This window comes from Telopea speciosissima, chromosome 3 (genome assembly GCF_018873765.1).
Source record: "Telopea speciosissima isolate NSW1024214 ecotype Mountain lineage chromosome 3, Tspe_v1, whole genome shotgun sequence".
Lineage (NCBI taxonomy): Eukaryota > Viridiplantae > Streptophyta > Magnoliopsida > Proteales > Proteaceae > Telopea > Telopea speciosissima.
Window position 1 is genome coordinate 20,502,027 of NC_057918.1, and position 18,775 is coordinate 20,520,801.

An 18,775-nucleotide genomic window follows, 5' to 3' on the forward strand; every position below is an offset into this window, starting at 1 on the left:
TCTTTTTTCCCCCCCCCCTCCCCCCCCTCCTCTCCCCCCCCCCCCCCCCCCCCCCCCCCCCCCCCCCCCCCCCCCCCCCCCCCCCCCCTCCCCCCCTCCCCCGCCCCTTCCCCCCTTTCCTCTCTCTCCCTCTCCCCCCTCCTTCCTCTCTCTTTTCCTCCTCTCTTTCTTCTCTTTTTTTTCTTTTTTCTCTCTTTTTTCTCTCTTTTTTTCTTCTTCCTTCCCCGTCTTTTTATTTTTTTCCCCCCCCTCCCCCCCCCCCTCCCCAAACTTCTTTTAACCTTCAAAATTTTCTTTGTCTCCCTCCCCCCCTCCCTTTTCTTTCTTCTTTTTCTTTCTCCCCCCCCCCTCCCCCCCCGCCCCCCCCCCCCCCCCCCCCCCCCCCCCCCCCCCTTCTTTTATTTTTCCTTCCTCTCTCTTCCCTTCCCCCCCCCCCCTCCCCTTTCCTTCTTTTTTTTTTTTCTTTTTTTTTTTTTTTCTTCCCGCCTTTTTTCTTTTTCCTTTTCTTTTCCCCCCCCCCTTCCCCCAAATCTTTTTTTCCTCCTTTTTCTCCCCCCCCCTCCTCTTCCTTTCCTTCTTTTTCCATCTTCCCTCATCCCCCCTCTCCCCCCCTTTCTCCTTTTTCCTCTCCTTTCTTCTTTTTTCCCCCCCCTTCCCCTTTTCCTTTCTTTTTCTCGCCCCCCTTTTTTTCTCTCTTCCCCTTTCTTTTTCCTTTTCCCCCCCCCTCCCTCTTTTTTTTTTTTTTTTTTCCCCTTCCCCTTTCTTTTTCTCCTTCTTCCCTCCTCTTCCCCCCCCCCCCCCCCCCTTCCCCCCCCCTCCCCCCTTCCCCCCCCCCTCCCCCCCCCCTCCTACTTATTGACTATGAGGTACAAAACTGTGTAATCACATTTTTCTACTATTGTTTCATATGATTCACTTTCATGAACTGAACTAATTTACAAACCTCTAATTAAAGGAAGAGCTCCGTTTTTAAAATGTTTCAATTTCTATAGCGACTATTAAATTTTATGGAAGTACAAATAAAAAACCATTTTTGTTTTTGAGAATAATTGTAGTTGAATGTAGGGGATTGGGGGGAGTTGGGTAGTGGCTTCTTGTAAAGTGTAAATCCATCCTTTGTCTTTATCGGAGGCTACACATATACACACAACACAGAGTTTTTTTGTTTATATAACCTTTGACTTAATCACACTATGGACGAGTCCGTGTAAAGAAGCTAGTCCAAAAGAGTAGGATTAGATTTGCATCTTGGAACATAGGAACTTTAACGGAAAGAGTTTAGTATTGATAGATGTTATGAGGAGAAGAAATATTAACATAGCTTGTATTCAAGAGACTAGGTGAAAGGGTAAAAATGCAAAGGAATTAAATTACTATAAACTTTGATATACTGGGGATAAAAGTAATAGAATTGGGTCGGCAATAGTGTGGATAAAGGTTTAAAAAATGATGTCATGGATGTTAAGAGGATTGGTGATTAAATAATATCCATCAAGCTTGGGTTAGAGAAAAATCAAACATGGATCCTTGTTGATGAACCTTTCTAGAAGTCCTTATTGCTTTAAGGGAAAGCAATTGTAAACTATCTTCCTTTTTGGTTGGGGGGAGGTTTTAGAACTTGTTCAAGTTCGGGTTGGCCAAAGATTATGTTTTTGACAATTATTCTTTCCCTTTTATCTAATTCAATTAACATGCATAAGTAGGATCTCTGGCAATTTGTTAAGGAAAAAAACTAAAAAGCAAAGTAATTTATTCTCATTAGATGCCTTTGAGTGAATCACAGGATAATCACAGTTCACCTTTGCTTTTATTAAGATCTTGTTTGATGCTTATGGCATAGAGAGAAATTCCATTAGTGAAGGAAAACATTGTGAAGTGGAATGACCACAGATATTAATCTTTGATTTTATGCCATTCAACATTGATTGAGACCTACCATAGAGGATCTAGAAGTGCTTGATGCTATTGAAGCCATCTGATGTTAATTTAATTGACTAAAGTGTATGTGGTACCTATCTAGTAAAGCAATTCACCCTTGAAAGCCTCCCCCTTGTCACAACAACAACCGCAATAGAAGTGGTAATTGCAGCTTCATTCCCTCTTTCCCGAATAGAGGTTGGTTGTCCCAATCTCACATTGCAAATTGAAGCTTGGAATTTTGAATCTGGAATTTAGATATTAACTGCACGCTCCTCTAGGAACACAATGAGTTTCAAATGGTAGTCAGTACTGCAGTACCAGTTGTAACGTCCCGAACCCGGATAGGGTTCAAGGCACTGTTCTCACGAGTGCCGACCCAGAAGGTCACAAATAAACATGTAAAAGTAGTAGCAAAAGTCCCTATATCGCATACAACACAACGGAAGCTTCAGATATTGGATAACAGTTCAAGTCAAAAGTATACACTGGTGAGTGGTGACAGTTATCTACAAAGGTATACAACAAAAATCCTGTTCATGTCATGCATACAGTTATATACATCTCATAAACACTCTTCATTCATTCATCAACAGTATACATTCTGAAATAACATTGTTCTCAAAATATCCCTCAGACTCTGAACTCCTAACACTACTCACAGTTCAAAAACTCCAGAGCTGTATAAGCCTCCACACTTGTCTCTTCATCTGAAAAACATCAACTTATATAGGGTGAGCTTACACCCAGTGAGGTACACATGATTCTACACACACAAGCATTTAAATACAACATAATAAACAGAGACATAAATAGCAAATCATAACATTTCATTCATTAATTAGTTAGGTCAGGTCTTGGCCATTCAGGGAACTACCATAGTGTACAATCTGTTGAGGGTAGTAGTCGACCTCGTATCATTATTCTACTCATATTCCCAAGCACTGCAGCCTTGGGGAGGATGATACGATGAGCATTATAGACGAGCTCTAGTCCCGTGCATCCAGGCACCCGAGCCCTGGGGGAGGAACCCTCATCTAATAAAACATCATACTATTTAGACGGGCTCTACTCCCATGTATCCAGGCATCGGATCCCTGGGAAAGGAACCCTCATCTAATAAGCATCATACTAATATAGACGGGCTCTACTCCCATTTATCCAGGCACTGGAGCCTTGGGGGAGGAACCATCATCTATAAACATCATACTAGACATATCTACTCCCATGTGTCCAGGCATCGTAGCCTTGGGGGAGGACAAGCTCTAGTTCATTGTAGGCCACATCTACACCTTGTTCCAAGCGATCGGAGGTCCTACTCATCATAAAGCCCTCATCTAGTTCATAACCCCCTACTGGAAAGGGGACGATAGCCACAAGGATGTTTTACAAAGTTACCATTAACCATACATACATACTTACGTACTTCTGTTTCATTCATTTACTTCATCTCTTCATTACCCTTTTCATTTCATAATCATTCATTACTTTCTCTTGGCATAACATGTGAATCATTCTCATACTGTCATACATATTTCATATCACATTCATAGACCCTATGCATATCATCATTTCCTATAAACATCTCATGCCATACTTCATACAACATCCAATTATTATCAAGTAAACACTGTAAGCAATCCCCATGGTATTCATTCATATAACAAGTTAACAACATATAAATCAAGCATCATTCAATAAACACATCACATCATACAATTCATACCCATGCTTCCCTCACACAACATACTTACATTGTATTATAGTACATAGTCATGGATCCCTCATCTTACTTTTATGTTTCTTCTTAATTTCCTTTCAATTCACTGCTCCAGCAACACTAAGGCCAGATATGATATGATTTCTATTTCAATTACGGATTGATTTCATGAAATAGTCGACAAATAGATTTTTGGTCAAAAAATTGATGTTGTTTTGATTGTATCACTATGAAATATTTCGAGAATAAAAAAATTCCATTTGGTAGTTCAATTTCTAAGAATAGATTCTCTATATTTCTTTAGGAAGGGTGGTGTTGGTGGTGGTGGCGGGGTAGTGGCAGTGGTGGTGGTGGCAATGGTGATGGCGATGGTGGTGGTCGTGATGAGACCATTAGGAGAATAAGAAGGGTGGTGTTTTATTTTTAACATGAAATTATTACTTTGCCCATCAAATTAACCATGTGCTCATTAAAGAGAGTGAAATCAAATGAAATAGAAATTCTGAAACTACTCCCTCAGCTATTTCAGAATTTCTATTCCACTTGATTTCTATTTCACTGAAATAAGGTGCAAAAATCAAACCAAACAATTTCTGAAATAGAAATCACCCTCTAAAATTAAAATAGAAATCATACCAAATCAGGCCTAAGACTCATTAAAATAATACAACATCATATAAATAATACCAAAGAATAGTAGGGCATTCCCTCCATAATACAAATATTAATAAAATATTCACAAAAGTATAAAATTATTCAATTCCATCTAAATAAAATAATCATGACATGCATGTAGGGTGTTAAACCAGTCCACGACTACCATTTCTATAATTTAGCTGCTAAATTTGTTTTCAAACAATTTTAGTCTCCTTTGGATTGTTCGTTGTAAATCTTGTTGTTTGAGCCTCTTGATATTATGTTGGATTCCTGATTATTTAATGTTGAATTATTTATCCACTCGTGTCCCCCTTTGGATAGTCCGCCGTATTAGAGCTTCTGTTTGATATACATATTGTTTCCTCCCTTTCTTACAAGGTTGGCCTTTTAGAGGAAGCGGTTCCAACATGGTATCAAAGCAGGCAGGGGTCACGGTATCAAATCCCCCTGGGAGCGGGCAATTGTTAAATTATTTTTCCACCCGTGTCCCCCTTTGGATAGTCAGCCGTGTTAGAGTTCCTGTTTGATATACATATTGTTTCCTCCCTTTCCTACAAGGTCGGCCTTTTAGAGGAAGCGGTTCCAACATTTAAAAATCAAGTTATTCATGTTTGATACAGAAATTAGAAATGGAAAAACAGTCTTTTGTTTATTATGGAGTTCAGATAAGTGGAATAAAGAAAATTCAACTCAGTCCCTAGGTAGTTATATGTCATGATATAGTTGTCCCTAGCTACGATAGAAATACACCATTTATACTATAAAAACTCATGTAATGCACTCTTCAGTTATTGGTTATGAGCCAATCAAGCTCAGACAAACATAGGAAAGGGTGAAAAAACAATAAAACTTACTGTCAAGGAGGCAGGATCTCAATGAGGAATCCTTTATTTCTGTCATGTACATTATTTAAGTTCACAATCCCTTTAGCTTTTTGACATTTTTTGCTTGACACTTTGACTGTTTCTAATACACATTTTCCTTCATAGGTGACTGACAAAACATTGCTTGAGGATGTCATGAATGGTTCGATGAATGCAAAAGATGGCAGAATCAATAATGATGGATACATTTACATGGTACTTGAATATGGAGAAATTGATTTGGCTCATATGCTGTCACAGAAGTGGAAAGAAATGGATAGTTCCAATTGGTCTATGGATGAGAACTGGCTTCGTTTCTATTGGCAGGTACTTTGTCAACACTTTTTCTTAATTCATGATTCTTAGATGCTGTTGTTCTCTATAATATAAGCTGTAACAATTAATTTATTTTATTTTTGGGTGTATTTGGCACTCATTCTACTCTCTGCCATACCATTGGCTTACCTAGGCAGCTATTGGAATGTGCAATCCAACATGGAAGCTAGGTAACACATATACCTTATGATATGTGTAAGTGTCCAAGGATCCTCCACTTCTTTCCACTTCCAATCATGTTAGCCAAATACCCTTCAATATGGAGGTGGTAGTAACTAGTAATGTCTAATATGAGAATGAGCTCAAATCCAAATTTAAGTGATAACTGTTCAGCTCTTGTTGAATCTCCTCCTATAGGCCAAAATAAGCAAGCACCACCTCAGTACCTCACTGTGCCTCACAGTTCAAGTTACCAATAGAGCAACCATCAAAGTTTAATTTGACAAACCTTCAGGGGGAGGCGGGAGGCCTTCAAATCTGAACAATCCTTGTCAGATGTGATGTTGATGCAATCAAAGGACCCCAATCCCGGAATAACAATGAAGTGGGAACACCTTTAGAAACATTATTGCAGTTGCATAACAAGCTACCTTAATGCTGATCTTGTTAATGACCGCCTGAACATCTGAATACGAGTCCTGAAATTCTTTTTGTGATGTGCTGCCCAAGTACACCAGATATGGCATTATGGAAATAAGTACCGCCACAAAAAATTTACCCTCTTCCATGATTGGTGAGATGCCAAAACCAAAATAGCTTGGCCACATATCAGGAATGATCCTTTCCTGTTGAAAGTTGAAACACTTGCAGAGAAGGGTGCCAGATTCTAGGAGCATAGGGGTAATAGAGGAAAAGATCACAAGTTAGAACCTTCCTGTGGGATATCTCCCATCCCAATACGTTACTTTTTGTTGGGGTTTGACATTCCAAAGAGCCTTAATGTATAATAATTCCTGTAATTGTTTTCAGTGTTCATATTTCGGAAAAGTCAACTTACATAGAACCATGAAGAAATATCCGGAGAAAACGTTACCACCTGAATTTAGAATCTTTATATTCTATTCCTAAAACCTAGATTCCAGCTCATACTGATAGGGAACATTTGTGCCCAGAAAGGAGGATGAGAACTTGGAACCAGATAAATATTGAAGCCTAGCGAAAGCATCCATCAACTTAGACTCGATCCACCAAAAATCCTCCCAAAATCTGATTCTATACCATTACCCACATTATACCTAATCTATCAAAGGATCAGATGAAGAATTCATCTAATGTTCTTCCAAGGGCTGCGAAGAGTGACTCTATAACCAGTTGGAGTATCCCAAATTGAATGACCCAATATACCTACCTTAAAACATTCTATTCTTTAGGTAACCTACACAAACCATTTGCCAAGCAATAGCACATTTCTTTGGGGAAGATTGTGATTGCTAAACCCCCTTCCTTCATTTGCAAACTAACCAGTTAAATGATCTTTCCACCTGGATCCTATAGTAAATTCCTAATGATTTGCTCAATAATCTGCATGAATTTTGAAGGCATTTTAAAACAAATAAGTAAAAGGTGTGAAAATTGCTTTAGGCGGACATAATGAGGGTTATTCTACCACGCAGAGAGATGTAATTCTTTTTTGTGGAAGCTAGTTTCTTTTGGCTCTTCTCACAACTAGAGAGACAATGGGGGTTATCACCTAAAGGAAGCCCTAAATACTTGAAAGGCTGAGCTGCAATCACCGAACCAAGCAATCAGCTTGAGTTTACTTTCAAACCTGTACTTCTCTGAAGATGGAAATGAATGAAGGTGTTTTCTGACTCTATGTTCCTGTTCCATTTGTTTCTTTACTGGTATTCTTTGCAACCCTGTTTAGCACATTAGAGATTTAATTCCATTATATTTATTATTAAAAATTCTTATTCTGTTACTAGACAGTAGACACTGATATGTGCTGAGTTGATGTTGGCTAGAGTGATGACAGAGTACAGATTCGAGCAAACATTAAAACCTAATAAAGGAGGATTCATGGAGTCAACAGTATATTTAAACAAAAACAACACATTGTGAATGGTAGAATTAATTGACTTGAGGATATATTTAATTATTTATTGATAATGACATTAAAAAAATGTGACAATATTATCTTAACCACCTAGACATGCTCTACAGGTTAAGATAGAATTCATAATGCATTGTCAGTAAGGAAATAAAATCTAGAAATGTCGAACTATAAATACTGGAGTATTGTACAGAAAATTGCTGACAGGTTAAGTGTAGTTAAGTGTAGCACTGTAGCCTAGGCTAGGACTAAACTAATGTATTGACTTGCCTAGCCAAGTTGTCAAGCCCTTCTCAACCGTAGGGACATAAAGTTGGTTCATGTTTACTGGATGGTTAATTAGTTATTATTTCCTGGTTGGGACCCAGATGGTTTATCTACTAAGGTTTGTGGGCTGTAAATGGGTTGAATACAAAGCAGAAATTTGTGGATCCATATTCATAGTTAATGTTTAAATATCGGATATCCCATTAAACATAATATGGGCAGAGAAATTCAAATTCATGCCTATATCAGGTTGTAAAGCTTAACTTTTAGTACTGTTTTGTACAATAAACATATAGATGGATTATATAGTTTTTACAATATAGTTGTCATGGCGTCGCCATAACGATGCCATGGCGGCGCCATGGCGTCATATCGCTGGAGAAGTGGGCATATCGACCACCGATATGGATGATGTAAGAATATCGACCGATATGGCCTCCATGTCGTCGCCATGGCGCCGCCATGGACGCCATAGCACGACATATGGCCATATCGGGCGACATGGTTGTTTCAAATTATAAAACTTAATATTTTAACAATAATTTTTTTTAACCATTTTTTATTTTAATGCTTTTTCCTTAACATAAAAAAAATTAAAAAAACATAAAACACAAAACACTAATACACTATTGACTAATACACAATCACATATTCATATCAGCAATTTGTTTTTTTAATTTAGATGGGTTGTTTATTAGCATTATTCACTCAATATAAATTACATCCTTGTAATTGTTTTTTTGTTTTGTTATTTTTGTAGTCACTTTCATATGAATCATATCTCAACTCTCATGATTTTTCAACTTTATTATCAGCAAGACTGTTACTATCAGTTATTTGATAATCCATGATTTCATATACATTAATGGATATTACATTTTCATGAATTAAACCATAGTAGACTAGTAGTACACTTTCATGTTAATTTTTGATGTTATAGGGTATATATTATAGCATACTAAATGACATTAAAAATAGAGAAAATAAAAAATAAAACATGGTCGATATGATCGCCATGACACCCCTCCACCAACTTGGATCGCCGTGACGACGTGACAACTATATATAAAACGTTATGATTTCTGCAGATTAAATGTTGGATGCTTGTTGAATCTTATTTATAAATTATTTATTTTTTTACATTAGGGAAGGGTGTATTTATATATATAGTCGGATTGGATATTTATTGCATCAAACCTGGGTATATCCATATCCTAAACAACAGAATCAGATACAAATTGGATCTGGATAATATCTGGTCTGTTGAGTGCCTATGTTTGCCTAGCATTTAAAGAAAAACTAGGAGAGTATTAGTTCAATCTATTTATGTCCTTAGGAACATAAGACATTTTAATGCAGGCACCTTAAAAAGTTGAATGATCATTAATTTAGGGCTTTTGACATGCCAGAAAGTACATGTGGCTTCACTTAACTATGTTCAGCAACTAGAAGGATCATTCAAGGAGACATGGTATCTCTTCTAGTAGTCATTTTTTTGGACAAGGGAATTATGATGACAATGGATCACTTTGAACATCCTTTTTGGGATGTTTCTTCTTAGCGTCCCTAACAAGGTAAGGTACTTTTCTCACTGTAGGGAGTCTAGTGTTTTTTAGGTTTACTGAGATTGTAGGGGATCATGGAAGATAATTTCCTCAACATCTAGATTGTATGTTTGACCATATTAAGGATCAACCAGATAATGCCAATGTTATGTGCAGTTATAGTCCCATAAGTTTCATTTCAGAGGTGGATCTTTGGAACAGAGGTTTCTAGGCTCCTGCTTATGCCTAGGGTTGTGAAAAGTGATACATCATATATATGTTTTTTATGATAGATGGATCATAGATATGTTACACTGCCAATGTACTTTAGTTTCAACATGATTAGTGGGCCTTGGAAGTTGGGTTTGATAGGGTCTCTTCATAGAAAACTTGACAAATTATTTTGAAGAATGTGTTACTGTGCTGTTGTGATTAACCCCTTACTATAATTTAGGATATTCATGAATGTATTAGTGCACCAAACCAGATTTCTTTTGTTGGCAACATGGACAAATAATGCAGGTCTGGTCCAAAAACTGGTCCTATTTTGATGTCTATTCGCTATGTGCTTTGAATTCTCTGTGCTTTATTTGTAATGGCTCAAATTATAAGGGCCAAAAGTGGGGGTCTAAAAGGGTGTACGAAAATTATTTTAATTAGTGGTGGCGCCCATTAGAGATTAGTTTAGGGTATATCTAGTAGTAGTAGTTAGAGGGATCTTGTGGGGCCTGTTCTTTAGTTTTCATATGAAAAGTCATGTTAAGCAAGTAAGTATAGAAGAGTCCTAATAGTAGTTTTCAAGTTACTTTACTTATTTTGGGAAATAAGTGTTGCATATAGGTTGTCATTGTTGGCAACCATGTGTTGAGCAGTGATGAGGTGGCCAATCTTGAGGTGGTGCAGCAGTTCTCAGTGTTCTGGGCATTTTGGTCCATCTTCTTGGCTTAAGGGCAATTTGGTAATTTGGCTCAGTTATTGGTATCAGAGCCTGGGACTCAGTGATAGCTTCAGAGGCAGCTGAGTGATTCAGGGTCAGTATGGCTTCAGGAGAAGGGTCTTCAGGAAAGGCACCACACTTTGATGGAACAAATTATGCTTTTTGGAAGAACAGAATGGAGACCTATCTGGGGTCTCTTAACTCTCTTGGATATGATGTTTGGGTTTCAGTGTTAAATGAATACACCATGACTGGTGTTGCACCTACAGATAACCAAGAGAAGAAGAAATATGAAAATAAATAAAGAGAGATAAGAATGCTTACAACCCTCACACAGGAGGTGAGCTTTTCTGAGATCAACTGGAGCCCACTGGAAGTATCAACTTTGTCCTTTGTGGAGAGATTTGAGCTTTCAAGTAAGCACTGTCATGAGGGGACCATAATAGCTCCTTTCTTCTTGTCTTCTTCCTCTTCTTGTATTTCCTCAAAAACACAATCAAAAACCCACTTTCTTCATGAACAAAGCTTCAATAAACAATACTCAATCTTCAAAACATTTGAGAAATAAGCTTTAATCCATCTAAAACAGCCTTTTAATTTTTCAAACCAAAGCTTGAGAGAGAGGAGTTCGTTCCACAAGACTCTCAGCTGTATCTTCTTCTCTTTCCTGAGAAAATCCCTAAATTCAATTCTTTAATAAGACTCAATGGCAGAAATTGTAATTCTTGAGATAAGAGGGGGCAATCTAATTGCATGGAAAACCAACCAAGGAATATACAATCTACTCCATAGGATGTTTTCAAGATGGATGAACAAGATTGAAGGAGAAGGAATCACTTAAAGCACATTTAGTGCACATGGGAATTAATTCAATGGAAATGATAAGGTACAGCTCCACCCATCCTTTTCTATGCATGCAGCCTATAAAAGCTTGCAAAAAAGAATCTTCAAAATACCCTTGAGAACCCATTTGAAATTCAAAATTCAAGCACAAATTTCACCTAGGGAGACACGCTTGCCTTGGTCAACAAGTTTTGTTTTTTAAAAGACTCATCATTACAACTCCATTATCTCTCCAACTTCTTATAAATTTCAAATGACCCCCTTGTCTCACCTTTTATGCCCCTGTAGACAAAAATATTGATGAAGTATGTTTATACCCCTGCAATAAATATGCTACATCAAAAATACCAATCAAGATTTGGGGAAGTTTGATGATAGAGCTGATGAGGGCATCTTTCTAGGTACTCCACCACAAGCAAAGCCTACAGATGCTACAACAAAAGACTTGGCAAAATTATGGAAGGGGCTAAACACAGCTTACTCAGTATCAGTCAAATCTGTGACAGGGGACATGAAGTGGTGTTTAATAGCCAGGGTTGTGAAATTAGAAGAACAAGCACATGGAATTTGATGGCCACAGGAAAGAGAACTTCAGGGAATCTCTACACTCTGACTGAGACAGTTGAAGATACTTGTATGGTAAGCATGGAGGATGAGACATGGTTATGGTACAGGAGGCTTGGACATATTGGGTTCAACAGTCTTGCAAAAATTTCTTCAAAGAAGGCTGTTAGAGATATACCTATTTTGAAAAAGCCATCGAACCATATCTGTGGTTCTTGTCAGAAAGGGAAACAGACTAGAGTATCTTTCAAGTCAAAAGATTATCATACTAGTCAACCATTGGAGTTGGTGCACACTGATATATGTGGTCCTATGAGGACATAGAGCATCACAGGAGAGAGATATTTTATCTTATTTATTGATGACCACTCCAGAATGACATGGGCATATTTCTTGAAGCACAAGTCAGAAGCACGAGAAATATTCAAAGTCTTCAGAAAACAAGTTGAGAAACAAACAGGGAAAGTGATTAAATGTCTGAGATCTGATAGAGGAGGTGAGTACACATGGATAAACTTAAAAAAATATTGTTATGAAAATGGCATCAGAAGACAGACCTCAGCTGCAAGAACACCTCAACAGAATGGTGTTGCAGAAAGGAAGAACATGACTATTCAAGAGATGGCAAGGACCATGTTGATTGAAAATGGCATGGGTAACATATTTTGGAGAGAAGCAGTACACACTGTAGTATATATTCACAACAGATGTATGTTGAGAGCTCATGAGAACAAAACTCCCTATGAGATTTGGTTTGGCAAGAAAGCTACAGTAAGACATTTCAAAGTCTTTGGTAGCAAGTGCTATCAACATCTCAAAGAATCCAGTCATGCACTCCAGGACAAAACACATTGCAATCAGATATCACTTTTTAAGAGAGAAGGTCACAGAAGGAGTAGTGAGATTGGAGTTTATCCCCACAGCAGAATAGTCAGCAGATATTTTCACAAAACCATTACCCAAGGAGCAGTTTGAGTTCCTTAGACAGAAGTTGGGAGTGGTTCTTATTCCCAGGCACTGAGGTGCAGAGGGGCAAGGGGAGCATGCTTATTGTAGATGATTTGCTCCCATTATGGACTCAGGGGGAGTCCTTGTACCTCCCTTTGTATTTGTTGTCAAAGGGGGAGAGAGAGTCCTCATCACTGTATGGGAAGAATTCTTGTTCCTAGTTAGGTTAGAGTATGGAGATTTTGCAAGCAGGGGGAGTTTGTGTATGTTATGTATGATTGCAGGTTCACAGTAGATGAGAAGGTTGCCAACAACTCCAAAGGGGGAGATTATTGCATATAGGTTGTCATTGTTGGCAACCATGTGTTGAGTAGTGATGAGGTGGTGCAGCAGTTCTTAGTGTTCTGGGCATTTTGGTCCATCTTCTTGGCTCAAGGGCAATCTGGTAATTTGGCTCAGTTATGACAAAGCTTTTTTAAGCTCTCTTTCTTTCATTGTTAATGGAGAGAGAAAATGGGGTGGACCCCACTTGTTGGGTGATGTGGCAACAAAAGGTGCAGTGGCCATGCCACATGGCAGCAAACCAGTAGGCCCATTTGGTGTAGGCCGTGGGCAGCTTATTGTAGGGGTATAAATATACTTCATCAATATTTTTGTCTACAGGGGCATAAAAGGTGAGACAAGGGGGTCATTTGAAATTTATAAGAAGTTGGAGAGATAATGGAGTTGTAATGATGAGCTTTTCAAAAAGCAAAACTTGTTGACCAGGGCAAGCGTGTCTCCCTAGGTGAAATTTGTGCTTGAATTTTGAATTTCAAATGGGTTCTCAAGGGTATTTTGAAGATTCCTTTTTGCAAGCTTTTATAGGCTGCATGCATAAAAAAGGATGGGTGGAGCTGTACCTTATCATTTCCATTGGATTAATTCCCATGTGCACTTAATGTGCTTTAAGTGATTCCTTCTCCTTCAATCTTGTCCATCCATCTTGAAAGCATCCTATGGAGTAGATTGTATATTCCTTGGTTAGTTTCCATGCTATTGGATTGCCCCCTCTTATCTCAAGAATAACAATTTCTGCCATTGAGTCTTATTGAAGAATTGAATTTGGGGATTTTCTCAGCAAGGAGAAGAAGATACAGCCGAGAGTCTTGTGGAACGAACTTCTCTCTCTCAAGCTTCGGTTTGAAAAATTAAAAGGCTGTTTTAGATGGATTAAAGCTTATTTCTCAAATGTTTTGAAGATTGAGTATTGTTTATTGAAGCTTTGTTCATGAAGAAAGTAGGGTTTTGATTGTGTTTTTGAGGAAATACAAGAAGAAGAAAAATACAAGAAGAGGAAGAAGACAAGAAGAAAGGAGCTATTGTGGTCCCCTCATGGCAGTGCTTACTTGAAAGCTCAAATCTCTGCACAAAGGACAGAGTTGATACTTCCAGTGGGCTCCAGTTGATCTCAAAAAAGCTCACCTCCTGTGTGAGGGTTGTAAGCATTCTTAACTCTCTTTATTTATTTATGCTTCATCCCTGTTAGTGATGTATGCTAGAAATAGGTGAATATTGTTGATAGACCTATTCTAGTTTGTGCTTACTTGTAGGGCATTGCTATAAGCCCAAAACCCTGTTGATTTTTGCTCTGTATTTAGTGGGTGCTAAATACCGGGAGTGGGTGCTATTTTGTATTGGCACTATTTGCCCTCTCAGTTCTATGCTGAGAAAAATTGGGTGTGGGTGCTCCCAGCTGTAGGTGCAGCAAAGTTGAGTATTGAGCAAATACGAAGCCTATAGTGCCATTGCTTCGTGGATGTAGGCAATTTGCCGAACCACGTATATCTTGTGTTGTGCGTGTGGAATTGTGTGTTTGTTCATACTTGTATTTGAAGTGTGTGAGCTGCAGGATGGGATTACACACTTGGTAGAGCCTTTGAGTCTGGCTGGGGTGTGTAAACGACTTTGTGATTTGTAGTCAGATTCTACCAGTAACTACTAGTATCAGTGGGGAAGAAATTGAAAGAATTTAAATCACTGATTCACCCCCCTCTCAGTGACAGCCATCGAACAACAGTAAGACGATCTCACTTTTTCTCTCTATTGATCTTGTCATTCTTCTTCTTCTCTCTCTCTCTCCCTATGGCTACCACTCTTTCTTCTTCTTTGGACAGCACCATTTTCTCTCTATCAGAAAACTAGTAGTAAGCCTTTCAATCTTGGTTTGTCAAAAAATTTAACACTTTCCCTTACGTGTGGAATTGAATAAAGAATTTTGGATTCAAATTGTGTAATCGAGAGAAAACTTTCCTCTTTTCTCTCTTCTTCCTCCTTAAAAGATCGATTTCACCTTTTCTCTCTGTCTATTAATTTGATCATTCTTCTTCTTCTCTCTCTTTCTCTGTGCCCCCTACTGCTGTCACTCTTCTTATTTGGACAACTACCTGTTGTCTCTCCCCATCAAGTATTCACTCCTCCATATCTCTTCTTTCTCTTCTGCTGATATTAAAATACCAGCAATCCTTTTAAGTCCTGGTTTGTCAAGAAAAGTATTTCAGAGTTGCGCCTGTGGAGCAGTCGATCTGATCTTTGATTCCTAATCTGGAATCTAGGCTGGTTTGCTACATCAAATTTTTTTAGAAATATGCATTATTATGTCTCTGTGACTGTATGTAATGCTGATTGGCACATAGTCACTATTTTGCAAGACCCTACGGATGGGTATGTACACTTCGGTCATTCTTTTATGGGAAATATTGACATGTTCACACCCTGCAGCAAATTCTTCAAGCAGTAAACACGATACATGAAGAGCGCATTGTGCACTCAGACTTGAAGCCAGCCAACTTCCTTCTTGTCAAAGGTTCACTAAAATTGATTGATTTTGGAATTGCTAAAGCCATCATGAGTGATACAACCAACATCCAACGAGATTCGCAGGTTCTACTTGCTTCTTAAATATTTATATCACCCTCCATGATAGAATCAGTTCTTCTCCCCTGCGGGTAACCATCTCACCCCATCTCACACCATCCATGGGGTGATCCCCATACCCCATGAATGGTGTGAGATGGGATGGGGTGAGGTGGTTACGCAGGGTAGGGGATCTGGATTCCCCATAATACACCATTTGAAAACAACATACTTGACAAGTTCATCATATCTGCTACTACAGGTAGGTACACTGAGCTACATGTCTCCAGAAGCATTCATGTGTAACGAGAATGATGCGAATGGAAATGCGATCAAGTGTGGTCGATCATCGGATATCTGGTCCCTCGGCTGCATTCTTTATCAAATGGTATATGGGAAGACTCCATTTGCAGAATACAAGACATTCTGGGCTAAGTTCAAGGTGATAACAGATCGAAACCATAAGATTACCTATGGACCGATTTCAAATCCCTGGTTGCTTGACCTTATGAAGAAGTGTCTTGCATGGGATCGAAATGAAAGGTGGCGGATACCTCAACTACTTCAACACCCTTTCCTTGTTCCTCCTGTATCGTCTCAGTTAACATTACCACAAGACCAAAGCTGTAAATTGCTTCAACTAATGGCTGAAGCCTATGGGAATGATTATGAAATGTCCAAGGCATTTTCTCGTCTCCATCAAATCCTAACTGACCCCGTTCCTCTGTTGTCATCTCAGTTGTCCACACCACGAGACCAACACTGTGAGTTGCTCTCGCAAATATCAAGGCTTTGCTATCAACTCCAGCAACACATAGCAAGCCTTGGGAAAGAGTAAGATTAAAGCATGTAGTCACGATGCTAAACAGGAATTTTTTGTAAGGGAGATGCAGTAATTGTTTTTGCAATGAGCGTTCTCTATTGTGTAATCTCTTGTAATCATTGGTACTGTTTCATGTTATGCATGCAAAGAATGTATCTAAAATTTGCCTGTGGTACATTATATGTCTTAGGTTTTATGTTTCTTTTTGCTTGCATATTGGTTCTGAAAAAAACAATGCTCCTGTTCTCATCTACCCATTGACATCAGAGAGCCTGAGTTGTACTGAACTGCTGATTATGCTCTAGCTTGCATCTTTCAGGGCTAAAAGTCACCTTGTGAGAAATTTCTTCTGTAATTCATGTACTGATGTGGTTTTGGACCTTGTTCATGCACTTTATCATGCTCAGGCTGCGGACAGTTGATAGCTCAAGAAGGGTTGGGTTCTATCAAGAATCAAAATAAAACAGCAAAAGCCCTCTCTGGTTCCATTTTGGAAAGGATTTGCCTAATTGATACATTGAGTTCAAACAATAGATAAACAACTTAAAGGAAGTATTAGACGAGTTTGAACTCAACACTCATTCGTAACAATGTTAGGAAAAATAATAGCAAGACACCACAAGCGTTTATAGTGGTTTGGTAACCTTGTATTTTCATTTACTCAATTGCTTTACCGAGTAGGAATTCCCAACACTTCTTAATGATCTATCTGCTTCCATCTTTTGGCATTCGATTGATATTTAGAATGTGAAGCTACAATGTATCACTCTTTATTGTTTCACTACAAACCATTGATTGGATGTGGATGACACTCTTACTAAACTATGCCCATGGGTAGGGAGTTCAAATTCTTTGAATCAATTTCATTTGTTGATGTAGAAACTAGTCTTTTCAAGTTCAAATGTTTTTGAAGTGTTTCATTTTTGGGAAAAAGAAGATTGTCTGGTCATGTGGTCTTGCGCCTAAACACAGAAGTGTGCAAAATTACCACCTCACCCCTTACGAAATTAAAAAAAATCACATTCATATAGATTCCCCTTTGTTCTCTTATTGGCTCCACGCTAGTGCAGGGGCCACGCGATCAGGCAGAGATCACTTGCCTTTTATTTTTTCACTAAAATCGAAATCCTAATCTATCAGTCTTGTGTAGTCACTGCACAAGGGCTACAGTCTTGTTTTATATGGGTAAATATCAAACAAACAATTTTAAAAGTTTAGCCACAAAAAGTTACCCACCACCATTTTCTATTTCAAGTCTATGAACCAAAGAGAATTTTGGAAGGATTTGACAGACAGAGGATAGCCATTAAAGTAAGTAAGTACTCTTATGGATCCATTAGGCTATGTTTGGAAGCCAAGATAAGAAAAGAAAAAATAAAAAAAAATTGAATTTGAATAGAAGGATAAACACATAAATCAATTATTCTGTCATAATAGTTTTTGTCTCATTATATGTTTTTTTTCTTTCGCTTCCAAACATAGCCTTAGAGTATATTAGAACGACGACTCTTTTCTTCCTCGCACCATTGATAATGTGTAGACTTGATCATTGTCTTTTTTGCTTGTAAGAATTAGTTTCTCCTCCAACCTGCCAACCATCTTCACAAAAATTTCCCAATAATTTATTTGCTTCCAAATACTAATATTTTCTCAGTTTTCCACCTAATAATGGAAGACCTTTAGGTATAATAAGGGATTATTATACTTACTACAACACGTTTGCCAATTGCTTCAAAATTGATTCTGAGATCAGTTGTAATGCAAATTCAGCATCTCTTAGTGAATGACAGTGACCATCTGGTAATCTATCCATTCTAATACATTTGCTTCACGGAACTAATTATAACTAACATTAATAATTTAATTCAAAATAACCAAAAATAGAGGACCCAAGGAAAAAATAAAATAAAATAAAATATTCTACTCCAAAAGTGTCTTAAATCTCTCGTTTTATGAATATAATTATTAGTGCAGTTGGTTGGTACCCTTGCCAGTAGAGTGCATGCAGGTGCCTAGAAGGTCAAGGGCGGTTTCACTCTTCTGTCGTCGTCCATTGCTTTAATTAAGACAGCCCTCTTACTCTCCCTTTTTCCTTTTTTTCTAGTGATTATAATTTAAGGATTAAGTTTCCCTCCACCCATAGAGAACGGTTCACCCATCATCCTAAGTTTCACAAATCTCTCCTAGAATTTTGATATATTTTAAAATACCCTCCTAATACCCTTTACCGCCCTCTCCCGCTCTGCGGTGAATGAGATCCCATTCTCCACGGATAGAGGGAAACATAGTCGATAAATGCATTAGTTGTCAAGACCCATTAAATGAGGACCATAGAGAAATCACACCTTATCCCAAAGCCTTGAACATCTCTACCTAAGTTTTTTATAGATAAAGCCAAAGAGGTAGAG

The 18,775-nt window shown here is 38.2% G+C and overlaps 1 protein-coding gene and 1 pseudogene across 1 annotated transcript; both read left to right on the plus strand.

Moving 5' to 3' along the window:
- Positions 1-1,897, plus strand: part of LOC122654947 — a 7,248-nt pseudogene extending 5,351 nt beyond the window's left edge.
- LOC122654173 (serine/threonine-protein kinase MPS1-like) lies at positions 853-16,722 on the plus strand. The gene is made up of 4 exons (XM_043848157.1): positions 853-866; positions 5,284-5,484; positions 15,410-15,571; positions 15,807-16,722. Exons 2-4 carry the CDS (start codon positions 5,314-5,316, stop codon positions 16,380-16,382), a joined length of 909 nt encoding a protein of 302 aa, XP_043704092.1. The 5' UTR covers positions 853-866; positions 5,284-5,313; the 3' UTR covers positions 16,383-16,722.
- Positions 16,723-18,775: the final 2,053 nt, after the last annotated feature.